General features: G+C 35.7%; 4 protein-coding genes across 6 annotated transcripts in view; 1 reads left to right on the top strand and 3 right to left on the bottom strand.

Annotated features, from left to right (window-relative positions):
- LOC109124539 (probable methyltransferase PMT21) overlaps positions 1-544 on the bottom strand; it is a 4445-nt gene extending 3901 nt beyond the window's left edge. The window contains exon 1 of one of the 2 annotated variants that reach the window (XM_010441455.2): positions 323-544. The gene's annotated coding sequence lies outside the window, so the exon portion shown is untranslated. The remainder of the gene's footprint in view (positions 1-322) is intronic. The other variant, XM_010441454.1, reaches the window with a different exon arrangement.
- LOC104723135 (replication protein A 70 kDa DNA-binding subunit E-like) lies at positions 6317-9649 on the bottom strand. The gene is made up of 3 exons (XM_010441453.2): positions 8967-9649; positions 8426-8874; positions 6317-8048 (listed from the first exon to the last, which is right to left on the bottom strand). Exons 1-3 carry the CDS (start codon positions 9248-9250, stop codon positions 6439-6441), a joined length of 2343 nt encoding a protein of 780 aa, XP_010439755.1. The 5' UTR covers positions 9251-9649; the 3' UTR covers positions 6317-6438.
- LOC104723134 lies at positions 9820-11561 on the top strand. Its single transcript, XM_010441452.2, has 5 exons — positions 9820-10255; positions 10352-10482; positions 10569-10694; positions 10795-10922; positions 11133-11561. The coding sequence occupies exons 1-5, from the start codon at positions 10027-10029 to the stop codon at positions 11428-11430; spliced, it is 912 nt and encodes a 303-aa protein (XP_010439754.1). The 5' UTR covers positions 9820-10026; the 3' UTR covers positions 11431-11561.
- Positions 11562-14995, bottom strand: LOC104723133 (ankyrin repeat domain-containing protein 29-like). Of its 2 annotated transcripts, none has more exons than XM_010441451.2 (2): positions 14514-14995; positions 11562-12305 (listed from the first exon to the last, which is right to left on the bottom strand). In XM_010441451.2, exons 1-2 carry the CDS (start codon positions 14669-14671, stop codon positions 11681-11683), a joined length of 783 nt encoding a protein of 260 aa, XP_010439753.1. In that variant the 5' UTR covers positions 14672-14995; the 3' UTR covers positions 11562-11680. The 2 variants fall into 2 exon arrangements, with proteins under 2 accessions (XP_010439753.1, XP_010439752.1); XM_010441450.2 differs by lacking the exon at positions 14514-14995 and adding an exon at positions 12945-13289.

The raw sequence follows: 15473 nt of genomic DNA, 5'->3' as shown, positions 1-15473 counted from the left end.
GGACCAAAAAAAAAAAAAAAAAAAAAAATACACACACACAAGGCGAACAAAAACGAAATGAATCTGGATTTCAAAAACTACATTATAACTCAACAGTCAACACAATTGAATCGATGCGTTAATTAATTAAGCTATAGTTTTGCTCATACGGAAGCAAAATGCTTATGTAATCAGCGAACAATGACGAAACAGAAACACAGAACGAAATTACGAAATCCAGATCTGGGATTTTACCCAGAATTCGTCGACCTTCATGAAGAAACACACAAAACAAAACAAAACGTACGTATATATAATACGAATTGAGAGAGACGAAACGAACGTGTAAAATTACCCTAGATTCGTTTCGGGTAAAGCGTCCTCTGATTCTGGGTTACGATTACGAAAGCGCGATTTACGATTCGAATAGTCTCCTCGTTGTTCGGGGTGGAGAAGATATTTTCCGGTGACGATTAATATTTTTAGAAGTGGAATTGAGAAAGACAAAAAAAATAGAAATGGAGGAGAATGAGGGAGAGAGAGAGAGATAAGAGAATTGCAGAGAAGCTAACGTTAACATATATAAGCTTCCTCCTTCCTTATTGGAAATTGGCTGTAAATTAGTATACATTATTATTATTTTTCTTTTTTTCTTTCACAGAAAAAAAAAATTATTTTTATTTATTATTTTCTTTTGCCTCTTTTTTTTTTTTCACTATCTCTCTTTCATTTTCAGTCTTTTTCAATCTTTTTATGACTATTATTTTCACATAATTTTCACTATTCTTTTTTTGTTTTATTTAATTATATTAAATGTTGATTGGAAACAAAGAACAAGAGAGATAATAGTCACACACACTCACTTGTTGTTTGTTGATACTTGATAATAATGATTGATGGAATCGTTTTCACTAGGCAAAAGATATTTATTATTTTTCAGTCTATAATAAATATTTAAATAATTTGGGTTAAATTTAATAATGAACTAAAGAAAATATACACTCCACTAAAGAGAGTGTTATTACTTAAACACAAAATAAATAAATTATTAGAAGAAAAAAAAAAAGAGTTAATTAAAAAAAGAGCATTAAAAAGCCAATGCCCTTCGGACTTAGGCATTCAAACAAGATCCAAAATGTCGCTTTTGCTTTCACTCATCCTTCTTCTTCTTCGAGACTCCTTTTCTCTTTTTCCATTCTCTTGAACTTTGTCAATAATTACAGACCAAAAACCAAAACTTCCGGCGATCAACACCAACGACGTAGGAGTCATCGATTTAGAGAATATCTGTTGCAGTTTAGTGGTTTGAGAAAAGCAGCGTCCAAGCCACAAAAATCCAAAATCGCCACATGATTGGTCGCGAACCAAGAACCGAGATTTTGGTTATAGGTAATGTTTGGGTTTAGAAGCCCCCAAACTTAGGGTTTAGCTCTCCTCTCCTTATGCTTATTCCGTGCAAAATGCCAAGGGGTAATTTTGTCATGAACAGTTGATAAATGACTATTATTTATGGCATTATACTGACTATGCCTAAATCCGAAGTTACACCTCCAAAAGTGTCTATTTTGATAATAAGCCCCAAAAAAAATCCAAAAGTAATGGTATTATAGTAAAACCTCTATAAATTAATAATGTTATGACTATGATATTTTATTAATTTATAGGTATATTCATTAATAATTATTATTTTATAGATTAATTTATATTTTAATTGTTTAAATTTTTAAAAATTATGAATTGAGACAATTTTAGCAAAATAAGACTAACTTTCAGATGTTATCAATTTAGAATTGAATTTGTAATATTTAGAAAACATTATTGACAATAAATTACAAATAATCTATAAAAATATCAAAATAAAACTATGCATATGTAAAAATCGAAAACTTACAAAAAAACTTAGCTATTTTTGTGACATGTTATAAAGTATTTTCTATCATTTTAGTTTAAAGATACAACATAACAATTTTTTTATAGATATGAGCTCTATGAGAAAATTCAAAATTCTAAAACATATATATATATATATATATATATATTTACATGATTATTAGTTTACGATATTATTGGGACCATATTTTACATGTGAATTTCAAAAAAAACATATTATCTTGTTATTTTTTACACTGATCCAATTTGGGAACAACAAAATTTATTAATTTATAGAGTATTAATTTATAGAAGTTTTATATGAAAATCTTTTGCTAGATCCTCTTCTAGGAAAATGGAAATGATTATTATAGATTTACACAATTCCCCGGAATTATAGGTTTGTTTTTCCAAAAAGTATCAACTTGTTTTTTCCTTTTACTAAAGTCACCAATCGTTTTTTTTTATTTAGGATTCTTCTAATTTAGTTTTATTTCAATTACAAATAAGTAAATTAGAGAAAAACCAGAAAAAGAGTAAAAATGGAACCCACCACCGACAGAACGATTCACCGTCGGCGTCACGACTTTCCCTTTATATAATTTATCCACCAATCCTCCTCCCATGCAGAAATTAAAAAACCCACTGGAAATTTCCTATTTCCCGGGAGTGATTTTTTATATTTTTGTTTTTGACATTTCATAATAGTACTTCCTTTACACTGGTTAAAATGATGCATTTTAACGGTTCGAGTTTTTTTTTTTGTAATCATTGGCTACACTTTAATAGATAGCCACACTAAAAAAACGATTTAGTTTAAAACTACTAAATTAATCTCTTTTAACACATAAACAAAAAAAATCTCTCTTGTTTTTATCTTACTAAAATAATCTCATTTACTAAGGCTTTGAATGGTTGCATAGTTTGTTTCGGACCGGACTAAAATTGGACTAATCCGCACTTAACTTACCATTCACTATTGTGTATTAGTATGTATTGTTGCATACTAAAAATCTCCATATAGTAGTATGCATCTAAGCATACAATTCCATACCATTGTAAATTCATTGTTAGTTTGCACTTTTTATTCCACTCCTCAAAAGTTCTATGGCTTTGAATAGTTGTACAGTATGGTATAGATCGGACTATACATACTAATATTTTGGTATGCAATATATTAGACTATAGTTTGGAGCAAACTAGTATAGAGTTTATAATGGTATGGAGCTTTTGAGGAGTGGAATGAAAAATGCAGACCAACAGTGAATTTACAATGGTATGGAGTTGTATGCTGAAATGCGTACTAGTATGGAGATTTTTAGTATGCATTGTTGCATACTGGTACACAATGGTGAATAGTAAATTAAGTGCGGACTAATCCAATTTTAGTCCGGTCTACAGCATAGTATGCAACCATTCAAAGTCTATGGCTTTGAATGGTTGTACAGTATGCTCCATAGCAGACTAAAATTGGACTAGTCTGCATTTAATTTACCATTGCATACCAGTATGCATTGTTGCATACTAAAAATTTCCATACTAGTATGCATTTGAGCGTACAACTTCATACCATTGTAAATTCACTATTGGTCTGCATTTTTTATTCTGCTCCTCAAAAGCTCCATACTAATATAAATTTCATACTAATCTGCTCCATACCACAGTCTAATGTTTTCCATACCAAAATATTGGTATGCATTGTCCGGTTTACACCATACCGTACAACCATTCAAAACCTATATCATTATAAACTCCATACTAGTCTTCTCCATACTACAATCCATTGTTTTGCATATCAAAATATTGGTATGCATAGTCCGATCTACACCATACTTTACAACTATTCAAAACTTAAATATTTTTTTTTGTAGGATTCTACTTCCTCTCGTTAACACAAACTTTAAAAATAAAAATAGAAGAAGGATTGAATATAAATCGGAACATGGTTGTATTTTTCTTTAATTATTATAGCTAGTATGAAAATAACACGAAACCATTTGAAGATTCGAAACAATTCAATTAATTAGTTGAAGTTAGCCGAGTTAGTCGGTGGCTTTGTCACTTGTGATAGATCCACGACTACTACACTGAATTATTTAGTGTTGACTAATCGAGAACGCGTTTATATTAATTCCTCCTCCCTCACGTATTATATAGTACTATATACAGTACTACTGTTTACCTATTCCATGTTGTACTGTTAATTATCTAGTTATTTTATTACATAGTCGTCGTAAATATATAGTGTATCGCTCTATTATCTAAGATCTTGGATGGCAAATAATACAATTAGCACTCCTATAAAAAACTTCATTTCTGATAAATCTACTATCCGAATCTATCTATCATTTGTAGCATTCTTCTCTAATTAAATCTTACATCCTTTGGCTGATAATTGCAAGTTATCGCCGGATCTCAGAAGAAGGATCATAACGTAATTTTGTTGAATTGTGCGTTAAGAACCATATACTTTTGAATAAATGATCAAGTCTAAGTTGGAAACTCACCTTCCCCCATGTGGAATCTGTTAATGGTGCATCATCTTCCCCCATGTGTCATTAGGTCTTTTTACACCAAAATATTGTTTTATTTTGAATTTTAAAGAATATAATTGGTTTACTCCAAAAAGAAAGGTATGAAAAGTTGAAAAAGTAGCAACTTATTGAGTCAAAACAATTTAATAATACTTATTTTATTTTTGTGTTTGGCTGAATTACACTACCTTTTTTATATGTTGGATGTCTATCATAATGACTAGCAAGGCAATAAATTCCAAAACATATACAGTATATATATACATATATATATATATATATCATTTCAATAGCATCATATCAACATATTTACAGTATCTTTTATGTATTTATCCTCCAAAATGTTACAACTTAACAAAAGACTTTATTGTTAAATTGAATTTTTTAAGCATGGAAAATTGAGATGGAAGATCGTTATTAACACCAACAAAAGAAGTCATGAATTTGGCATGAAGTGTGATTCGTAACATTAAGACTTCCCATGGTGAACAGTCATAATCTAAATTTTGTCATGAGATCAAGCTGCTGCTACTACTAGCTCATGATATTGAGGCTATATATTTTCGTAGTCTTAATCCAATTTCTTCACTAAAATGGTTAAACTATTTCATAATCAGGCATTTGATTCTAACAGGTGTGGCACAAGTAATTATTGAAAGTAACAGATGGAAAGGACTTTGTACAATCGAATAACGGGTACCAAGTATCGTAGAAAACAATTCCAAGCGTTATATAATAATACTCCTTGGAATGAAAATGCTACATGTGACTAGCTGTTCCATGAACCTTCCTAAAATAGTGTTTATATAGATTTATACTTGAGCTACTATCAACTGTTACATATTACAGAATATGAAAACCTATATCCTTTATGTGGTAAAATAAGTCAAACGTCTCTTGATTTTGGGTCTTCTTCTTTTGGTAAAGCCAAGGTTTTTTTTGTTTTTTCCTGAATATTACAAAAAAGAACATCGAAGCAGGGTATGGAAAATAGGAAAAAGAAGAGCATGATAAAAAAAAATAAAACCTCCTACAGTAAAACTTCTATAAATTAATAAGGTCGGGACCATGAAATTTTATTAATTTATAGAGGTTTTAATTTATCGATAAATTAATATTTTATTAGTTTATGAAGAGATTTTTAAAATTTTATATTACAAAATAAGATACTTTTGTTATTATTCATATTTTTAAAGATTTTTTTTAATTCAAATTTTTTTTAATTTTTTTTATTTTTAATTTAGAGTTTAGATAAAAAAACGATAAATGTTAGAAGTTTAGAGTTTAGAAGAAATTGCTACTAGTATCATTCATGGTAATGATAAAGTCGAAGAATATATTGCGGTGATTTTAGAACCAATTACATGTAAAAAAGCAATTATCGCATTTAGTATTTTCCATAATTTTTAGATGCGGTTTAAGAAGACAACAATAAAAAAGATTAGAAATGAGCTCCAATAAGAATGTAAATTCAAGAATATGCAAACAACAATAGAGTCATATTTCACTAGATTTTCTTATATATATATATATATGTTAATATTATTTGATTATTAATTTATGATATTGATGGGACTATATTTTTACATAAGATTTTCAAAAATATTATTATCTTATTAATTTATCGAAATGTGTTATTTTTTATACCGGCCTAACTCGGGACCGGAAAATTTTATTAATTTATAGCAAGTATTAATTTAAATAGTATTAATTTATAGAGGTTTGGTTGTAGTTGGGAAAGATGGTTCCTTTGCTGGAAGTTTTAGATCAGAAGATCTCATAATCAAACACTTAATGGCGCAAATACTTCCCACTGTAACATTTTTTAGTAATTTATAAGTATATGCAATTGTACTTCTCTTCTGTTTCACTGTTCCCAGCTCATAGTCTCATTCTTAGACCAAAAACGAGTTTGTTGATTTCATAAACCAAAAAAAAAAATAGAACCTTTTATTCATAAATAAAAGGCTTCAGAAACGCCCCGCATTAGTTCATAATACCAAAACCAAAAAGTGTACAACAAAAGAGTGAGAGCATCAGATGATGATTGTGAATCTCAGTAGCTTCCAACATGTTGCCTAGGTGGTCCTCCTCCATAACTCCCAGACATGCCTCTGTACTGCCCTTGTGGGTCATTAACGCTTGGACAGTTTGCAGAAACATGACCACTGTTTCCACATACATTGCAGCTAGAAGCACCACCACCATGAGGCCCATGGCCACTACTATACTTCCCATGTTGACGTGATTGATGTGCGTGTAAACCGAAATCCCTTCTTTCGACTGATGAGGGATCTCTGGTTCCTGCGCTTCCAATACTAGTGTTAACTACCTCAGCGCTGTGATGGGATCCTTCTGCATCTCTGTTCCTGAGTTTATTCATGGCATCTAAAATACTCCTGGTATCTGATGAATAGTTTAGCTTGTCCACTTTCACAACTGTTGCTTTCACGCGCTGTTCGTCGCCAAATGCTTCTTCTTTTACCTTCAACTTCAAGATGTACTTGGTAAAAGCAACCTTACGGCTGATACTTTCGAATTTTTCCTCCTCCTCATTTACATATTTCACATGATACAAATCTTTGGCAGACATGCCCATTATCTCTTCACCAGCCTCCTGGAATGCTGTGACCCAAGTAATATCCGTATGGTCCTGTATCTGGAGCTGCAGTATATACCTATAGTCACATTCATCAACACTTTTATCACACTTTTCACACCTCCATGTGCCATCTCCATTGCTTGTGACCTTTTTGCTGCATAGACGATCACCGTTCATGATAGGACAAGCGGTGTAGCAGAAGTTGTCAAACTTCATGTATATAACAGTGGCACTGACTGTAATCCAGTCTGGTTTTTCTGAGGTCCCTAGTTTCTCATCCTTAATTTGTGATATTGTTTTGCGAACATCTACTCTGGCACTCCCGGAAAACTCCCGAGATATGGAGATACAAGGGACACTCTTTCCTTCTCTCTCAAACCAGTCCTTCAGTTTCTGTGCTTCAGCAAAATCTGGATCAATGAACAGTTGACTTGATCCAATGGTGCTCACTGCCTTTCCGTTAAACTCACTGATCCTGCCTGCCTTAACAGCAAGAACAGGAAACCCACCAGAATCACAAAGATTTTGCAGCCTTTGTCCTTCGGCATTGCAGAAGTTACCCCACATAGTTACCTCCACACTTCGTCCAGACATATCCTTTAAATGAAGTGATCTTTTCTGTGTTTCAGTTCCGTTTTTCTTCATTATTGCAACAGTAGTACTGATAGATGACACAATACCAATTACATCAATGATGCTGTTGTTCTCCATGCTTTCAATATCACCTATGGTACGGAAATGGAACTGATGGCGCGGGATTGCAGCATCCTCCTCATAACATTGTTGTATAGTTGATGCATTATCCAGCGTGATCTCGTAATCATTGGGAAGATGATTAAAGTTCTTCTGGGCAGGCCGCAAACTGCCCCTAGAAACCAGATAAAGATTACCAACAACAATCTGGTCATAGAACTGATCAGCCACAGCGTTAAAACAAGTAACACGTATCTCTCCGCCATCAGCATCAAGAAGATCAAAGCTGAACACTTTCCCTTGCCCACGGGGATTACTGTATTGCCTAAGTTCTGCTTTATTCGTGACTCTGGCCTTGATGGTCCACCTACCTGAGTACGGGCTAAGACCATTAATTGGAATTATCCTAGGAGGTGCTTCGTTCCTTGCCACTGGTCCCCTGTTTGCATACANTCCTCATAACATTGTTGTATAGTTGATGCATTATCCAGCGTGATCTCGTAATCATTGGGAAGATGATTAAAGTTCTTCTGGGCAGGCCGCAAACTGCCCCTAGAAACCAGATAAAGATTACCAACAACAATCTGGTCATAGAACTGATCAGCCACAGCGTTAAAACAAGTAACACGTATCTCTCCGCCATCAGCATCAAGAAGATCAAAGTTGAACACTTTCCCCTGCCCACGGGGATTACTGTATTGCCTAAGTTCTGCTTTATTCGTGACTCTGGCCTTGATGGTCCACCTACCTGAGTACGGGCTAAGACCATTAATTGGAATTATCCTAGGAGGTGCTTCGTTCCTTGCCACTGGTCCCCTGTTTGCATACAGTGGTGGTGGTGGTTGCCACTGGTCCCCTGTTTGCATACGCGCATAGTCCTGCCTAGGGGCTACATGACCTGCAGACGGATTGTTGAATGCTCGAGTGGAAGGTGTTGATGCAGGAACACTAGAACCAGTACCAAACACTTGCCTCTGAACAACTTGAGGTGAAATAGCTGCATTACTCCTCCCAGTCTCGGTATTGATTACTTGACGGACACCACTAGACTCACCCCTACCTTGTTGCTCAGAACCAGTTGTATTCAACTTAATACCAGAATCGGCTCCACGTTGATCACTAGGCTTTATTGGAACAGGATTCCCAATTATATCAGACTTTGTTTTTATCACCTCAAGTACCATAACAATAACAATCCTGACATCAAAAACAAATCATATCCTAACTTCAAAAACTTTGTTCACAGATAAAAGAGATCAAAAGCTCACAAATTGGATTAAAAAAATCACCTTCGCTGCTGGACGATACTACCGACGAATTGAGTAAGTCTAACAATCGAACCGGATTGAAGAGAACCATCTTTGACAAGAATGTTCAGATCAGCTCCGAGCATTCCTTGATGCAAGTGCGTCCCATCTGATAAAACCATCCTAAACCTCTCACTCGTTGGATTTTGAAGAGCCTTAACATGCTTCAAATCCGTCACTTGCAGCACCGGCATCATATCTTGCTCACTCGTCACTTCTCCACTCATTATTTTCCCGATTGCTCCCGCCGTCAAACTTACCTCCATCGTTACAGATATAAAAACCCTAGAGACTAAATTAATTACCCAGAACAAAAACTCAAGGTTTTACAAACCCAAGAACCTTGGCGTAATCGATGGAAGCAATTAGAGAATCGATTGACCCACCACACCCAAACACGATTCGAGGAGGTAAAGGTAGAATCTTTATGGACGAATCCGAAATTGAGGAACGTTGGCGAGGTAGAAACAGATTGGTTTGAATATACAGAGACCAGAGGTTGAAGAAGATGAAGAATTGGGTGAAAAGGTAGGACCTTTACGCTCCTTTTGAGAGGGAAACTGTAGGGTTTCAAGAATTTGGAAAATCGCAATCGAATCGGAGCCACGAGTTGGTTTTATTTACGGATTTGCCATTTCTCAAAATTCTCAAGCAAGCTTCGTGAATCGTGCAGACCGGTGACGTGGAATGTTTTCGGAAAAGACTTTTAAGCCCAAAAACAGGCCCATTTAAAGCCCAAACATATCATGTGGAACACGTGGCATGTGTAATGTTGAGTCAGCAATCTTTCATCACATTCACATTGGATCAACCTTGTCTGAAAATTTCATTTTTAGTTTTAATTGCATTTATTTTTACAACGATAGGCAAAGACTCTGAAAGGGGAGAAAAATAAAGAGAGGAGCGATTTAAAAAAAAAAAGAAAAATCTGTATGATTTGATTTTCCGGTAACCGTCGTGTTTAGATCACCGGGAAAAGATGGATTCTTCGATTTCTTTGTTCTGAGTTAAAAACTCACTCACCGGAGAAGAAAGCTTTAAAATGGATTCCGAAGAAACGGTGACGACGAAGAAGAAGCAAAAGAGGAGTTTTTCTTCGTTAATTTTGCGATTTTGTACAGTGATAGTCTTCTCGATCACCAGCTTCGTCGTCTTATCGTTTCTATTAGGGGTTTTTGTGATTTTAATCGGTGAATTGTGGGTTTATTCTTCTTCTTCTTCTTCTTCTGCTTCCGCGTCTCTTCATTCCCGTTGCAAAATTGTTTCCAGCTGTAAGTTATATAATAAAGTTTTGATTCTATTGAGTTCATCATCAATTGATAGGTTTCTTGTGTTAATTGGGGGGGGTTTTGTATCTTTTGATGTAGCTGTTGATCTTAGGTCTTCTAAAGTGTGTGGCATTGGACTATTGAACATCAAAGCACAACATGTGTTTTACCCTTTTGAGAGAGATAAATTCAGATGTCGGTATGATTACTATTGGGCTTCTGTCTTCAAGGTTGTGTTAAGATATTTTAGCAAAAATCTCCTCTTTGACGTTCCAAAGAAGAGCAATGTACTTATATCCCTTCATGGCATTTACAGGTAGAGTATAAAGATAACTTGATGGGTCAAACACGGCTAGCGTTTTCAGAAGCACCTAATGAAGCCCTTCCTCCTGAGTGCAGACCTAACTTTGGTGCTGCGTTGCTTACCAAAGATAACTTCAAGGCATGTTCATATAGATTTCTCTCTGATTTGATGATATCAGTTGGTTTAGCTGTTCTTTGTAGCACTGTGTTTCTGATGGGTGGTATCTTTGTTTGTCCAGGTGAATGAGACTTACGATTGCTGGTACACATTAGGGATTCCTAAAATAAAGCTTTATCGGGATAGCTTTTTCGGTTGCCCAGCTAATGATCTTTCTTTCACCGACATTGTTAAGCAATACTCTATTGTGTAAGTTCTTATGTTTTCTCTCATTTTTATACATATGAGAGTGATGAAGAGAAAGTATCATAATAGCCATAATAATCTGTAATAGCACAGCTTTTAAGGTGTTTGTTTTGTCGAGATCATATACAGATGTTCTATCGTCTGTTTAGATTCTGAGTCTTGTCTTGTCTTGGCATTGTTATTCATCCTCTTTCATTGGTTTTTTTTTTCCAGAATCTCTAAGCTTTTACAGTCATGGCTTAATGGAGAAGCAACACCAAAGTACTGGAAATACGATATGATCGCTGGCATCGTCTCTGGCTTTGCAACTTCCATGATCACAGTCTTCATCGTACGGATCTTAAGGCATGCAAAATCTTGGTTCCCTCAAGCTTGTTGTTCAGTTAAGAACCAGTTTTCTAATGTGAATCTCTTGGTACAAGTGAAGCGTGCTTGTTTGGTACTTGTTTACTTCTCGGTTCTCGGATGGATGGCTAGACAATACTTGAAAATTCTTTTTCCAAAGGCTTAGAAAAACACATTACTTGAGAGAGAGTCGGTGAGTGGTGTAATGATTCGTAGACAGTTGTGTGATGTAATCTTAAATCATTTAAAGCAAAAGAAAGCAATACAGAGAAGCAGCTTTGAAGTCTTGAGGATTGATTGAACAGCCTAAAAACACAATCTGTTTTACCAATTCTAAAATGGAAACTGATGGATTCTTTTACAGACTTTTACGAGCAAACAAAAGTTATCTCGTATAATGGATCTTACAACTCTAGTTAAGTAGATACTTCTGATGGATTAGAACAAGTTACATTATTTGCCTCCTCAGTATCTTCTTCTTGATCAGCTTCTGTGTCATCAGTCTCCTGAAGATGAGGAAGAGTAACTTTTGGCTTTTTAGCTACCTGAGAAGCTTCTTCTTTCCCCTCCTCGTTCCCATCCTCAGAATCCTTTCTTTTCAGATCCTTGGTATCTCCTTCATTGCTACAACTCTCAGGTTTCACTTCTTCTGTCTTTTTCTCATTGTTTGCCTTAGCTTTCCTCGCCTGCTCTTCACATTCTTCGAGGAAGTTTTGGGTCTCTGCATTACCAGCAACATCTGCTGGATTCTTCCCGGCCTTTGTAGTGGCTCTGACATTTGCTCCTTTCTTAACTAAATACTTGACGAGTTCAAAATGAGAACCTTGAGCAGCATAGTGAAGAGGTGAAAGTCCCTTGCGGGTGATAGATTTCACAGAAGCCCCAAGGGATAATAGAGTTCTCACAACTTCCAAATGCCCCTTTTGGGAAGCAAAGTGAATTGCACCCATGTCGTCTACTGCTGCAGCACCAACATCGGCTTTGTTCTTGCATAAGTAGCTCACAACCTCATTATGGCCTGCCCATGCTGCTAAGTGTAGTCTATTTTCCCCAAGAGATCATGATGTTAAGGACAAAGCAATAGACAACGAAGTCATGCAAGGAAAAAAAAAAAAAAAGTAGATCACTCTTCCTAAAGCAGACAGACAACCAGCTAAGTCAAATCTATAATCTCTCTAGCTGTAATCCTCTAACCTTATAAACTATGCCATTTTCATAGCTCATGTCACATGAGTCATGTGTGAAGTATCAAAATTAAAAACCTAGAGAGACCTGTTAACATTGAGCAATGTTGTATAAGCCAATGCTCAGGTTCCAATCGCATGATATAACATAATAACAATAGGTTGATACTACAAAGAATGGGAAAGGTAAGGCTATATCATCAACATGTAATGTAAATACAGTACAAGCAGTTCAGACTTCACAGCATAATCGTGCTTACCTATCTAAGCCTGTAAATTCCCGAATTGATGAATACAATATAGAGACCTGTGGCATAGATACCACAGGGAGCTCGCCATGAACCCTAACTAAGGCCGTATCAAATAACATTCAGCAATTATAAGAGAAACGAAACGAGTCAAGAGAATTTAAACTTCCCATGATCAAATCAACCAGAATCAAAATCGAAGACGAGTGATTATGCTGAGGAAAAAAAAAAAAAAAAAAAAAGGATACGGAGTCCGAGAATGCTTATCCCTAGAATTAACAGCTAACGGATTAGAGCTGATTATAGATTGAACTGCCGCTAAATCACCGGATCGTGCCGCGGAGTGAAGATCCGCTGACGCTCTTCCTCCTCCTCCTCCTCTTGAACCGCCGATTCCGCCTACCATTTTCGTCTTTCTCGGTGCAATTCTCCGCCGACTCCTCCTCCTCTATTCAGCTGGAGTAAACTATGGCGGTTTGGCGATATCCAAACGGGTCGATTTTGGCGTAAATTTTTTGAGCTTAGGCCCAAATTAAGCCCATCTTACGCGAGTCATCTCATTCTCAACGGACCGTTCCCGGTTACACACCTTGGTTCCAATAACTGATATAATAAACCTTTTTGTTAAGTGAAAGGAATAATACAGTCCATTATGTTCGTTCCAACCATTTGAACCTTTAATTACGAAACATAGCAAGCCGAAATGGTACAAAGTATATAAAAAGGCTGCTCAAAGGTATATTATTTGTGTTAATGTGCCCTTTGGTTACTTCATNCTCCTCGTTCCCATCCTCAGAATCCTTTCTTTTCAGATCCTTGGTATCTCCTTCATTGCTACAACTCTCAGGTTTCACTTCTTCTGTCTTTTTCTCATTGTTTGCCTTAGCTTTCCTCGCCTGCTCTTCACATTCTTCGAGGAAGTTTTGGGTCTCTGCATTACCAGCAACATCTGCTGGATTCTTCCCGGCCTTTGTAGTGGCTCTGACATTTGCTCCTTTCTTAACTAAATACTTGACGAGTTCAAAATGAGAACCTTGAGCAGCATAGTGAAGAGGTGAAAGTCCCTTGCGGGTGATAGATTTCACAGAAGCCCCAACGGATAATAGAGTTCTCACAACTTCCAAATGCCCCTTTTGGGAAGCAAAGTGAATTGCACCCATGTCATCTACTGCTGCAGCGCCAACATCAGCTTTGTTCTTGCATAAATAACTCACAACCTCGTTATGGCCTGCCCATGCTGCTAAGTGTAGTCTATTTTCCCCAAGAGATCATGATGTTAAGGACAAAGCAATAGACAACGAAGTCATGCAAGGGAAAAAATAAAAGTAGATTACTCTTCCTGAAACAGACATACAACCAGCTAAGTCAAATCTATAATCTCTCTAGCTGTAATCCTCTAACCTTATAAAATATGCCATTTTCATAGCTCATGTGTGAAGGAAGTATTCACGATTAAAAACCTAGAAAGACCTGATAACATTGAGCAATGTTGTATAAGCCGATGCTCAGGTTCCAATCGCATGATATAACATAATAACAATAGGTTGATACTACAAAGAATGGGAAGGTAAGGCTATATCAACATGTAATGTAAATACAGTACACAGCATAATCGTGCTTACCTATCTAAGCCTATAGATACCACAGGGAGCTCGCCATGAACCCTAACTAAAGGCCGTATCAAATAACATTCAGCAATTATAAGAGAAACGAAACGAGTCAAGAGAATTTAAACTTCCCATGATCAAATCAACCAGAATCAAAATCGAAGACGAGTGATTATGCTGAGGAAAAAAAGAAAAAAAAAAAAAGGATACGGAGTCCGAGAATGCTTATCCCTAGAATTAACAGCTAACGGATTAGAGCTGATTATAGATTGAACTGCCGCTAAATCACCGGATCGTGCCGCGGAGTGAAGATCCGCTGACGCTCTTCCTCCTCCTCCTCCTCTTGAACCGCCGATTCCGCCTACCATTTTCGTCTTTCTCGGTGCAATTCTCCGCCGACTCCTCCTCCTCTATTCAGCTGGAGTAAACTATGGCGGTTTGGCGATATCCAAACGGGTCGATTTTGGCGTAAATTTTTTGAGCTTAGGCCCAAATTAAGCCCATCTTACGCGAGTCATCTCATTCTCAACGGACCGTTCCCGGTTACACACCTTGGTTCCAATAACTGATATAATAAACCTTTTTGTTAAGTGAAAGGAATAATACAGTCCATTATGTTCGTTCCAACCATTTGAACCTTTAATTACGAAACATAGCAAGCCGAAATGGTACAAAGTATATAAAAAGGCTGCTCAAAGGTATATTATTTGTGTTAATGTGCCCTTTGGTTACTTCATAAACCATATATTTATATATGAAAAAAATCATACAAATTATTAATTGCTGAGCAATTTATAACTTACAAATTTAATAGACTATAATTTTGTATAATGCATGTTGTTAACTGAACAAATTAAAAAATACTATATAATTGTGGAAAACAAATATATTAACTTGTACATTAAGATTGTCTTTTAAAACCCCTATAGGCCAATAGTAAAGTCAAATGTCACATTAGGATTTGTCCTTTTAGGGTGTACTCATGTCTAGTCTTGTGACAAACCGAGAGAGAGTGCACTCGTGTCTAGTTTCCTTATATTGTTATCTAGTCGTGTTTTCTTGTCATTGTTTAATATTTTTACATTGACGTGGATTCATAGTAGAGGGTTTATAATTTTACATTGACAAATCTACCAAAAATATAATATCACGAATTATGTCTAATGTGAA

Source organism: Camelina sativa, chromosome 11 (genome assembly GCF_000633955.1).
Source record: "Camelina sativa cultivar DH55 chromosome 11, Cs, whole genome shotgun sequence".
NCBI classification, from domain to species: domain Eukaryota; kingdom Viridiplantae; phylum Streptophyta; class Magnoliopsida; order Brassicales; family Brassicaceae; genus Camelina; species Camelina sativa.
The sequence above is the reverse complement of the archived record's forward strand: the minus strand, read 5'-3'. Positions and strand labels throughout refer to the sequence as shown.

Excerpts from the sequence above, each read along its gene's own strand:
- LOC104723135 (XM_010441453.2), bottom strand. The coding sequence starts at position 9,250 with ATGGAGGTAAGTTTGACGGCGGGAGCAATCGGGAAAATAATGAGTGGA. Across the intron at positions 8,875-8,966 it reads AGTATCGTCCAGCAGCGAAG|GATTGTTATTGTTATGGTAC; the intron begins GTGATTTTTTTA and ends TTTTGATGTCAG. Across the intron at positions 8,049-8,425 it reads TGGTCTTAGCCCGTACTCAG|GTAGGTGGACCATCAAGGCC; the intron begins GTAGGTGGACCA and ends GCCCGTACTCAG.
- LOC104723134 (XM_010441452.2), top strand. The coding sequence starts at position 10,027 with ATGGATTCCGAAGAAACGGTGACGACGAAGAAGAAGCAAAAGAGGAGT. Across the intron at positions 10,256-10,351 it reads TTGCAAAATTGTTTCCAGCT|CTGTTGATCTTAGGTCTTCT; the intron begins GTAAGTTATATA and ends CTTTTGATGTAG. Across the intron at positions 10,483-10,568 it reads ATTGGGCTTCTGTCTTCAAG|GTAGAGTATAAAGATAACTT; the intron begins GTTGTGTTAAGA and ends TGGCATTTACAG.
- LOC104723133 (XM_010441451.2), bottom strand. The coding sequence starts at position 14,671 with ATGGTAGGCGGAATCGGCGGTTCAAGAGGAGGAGGAGGAGGAAGAGCG. Across the intron at positions 12,306-14,513 it reads GATAAGCATTCTCGGACTCC|ACTACACTTAGCAGCATGGG; the intron begins GTATCCTTTTTT and ends TGGGGAAAATAG.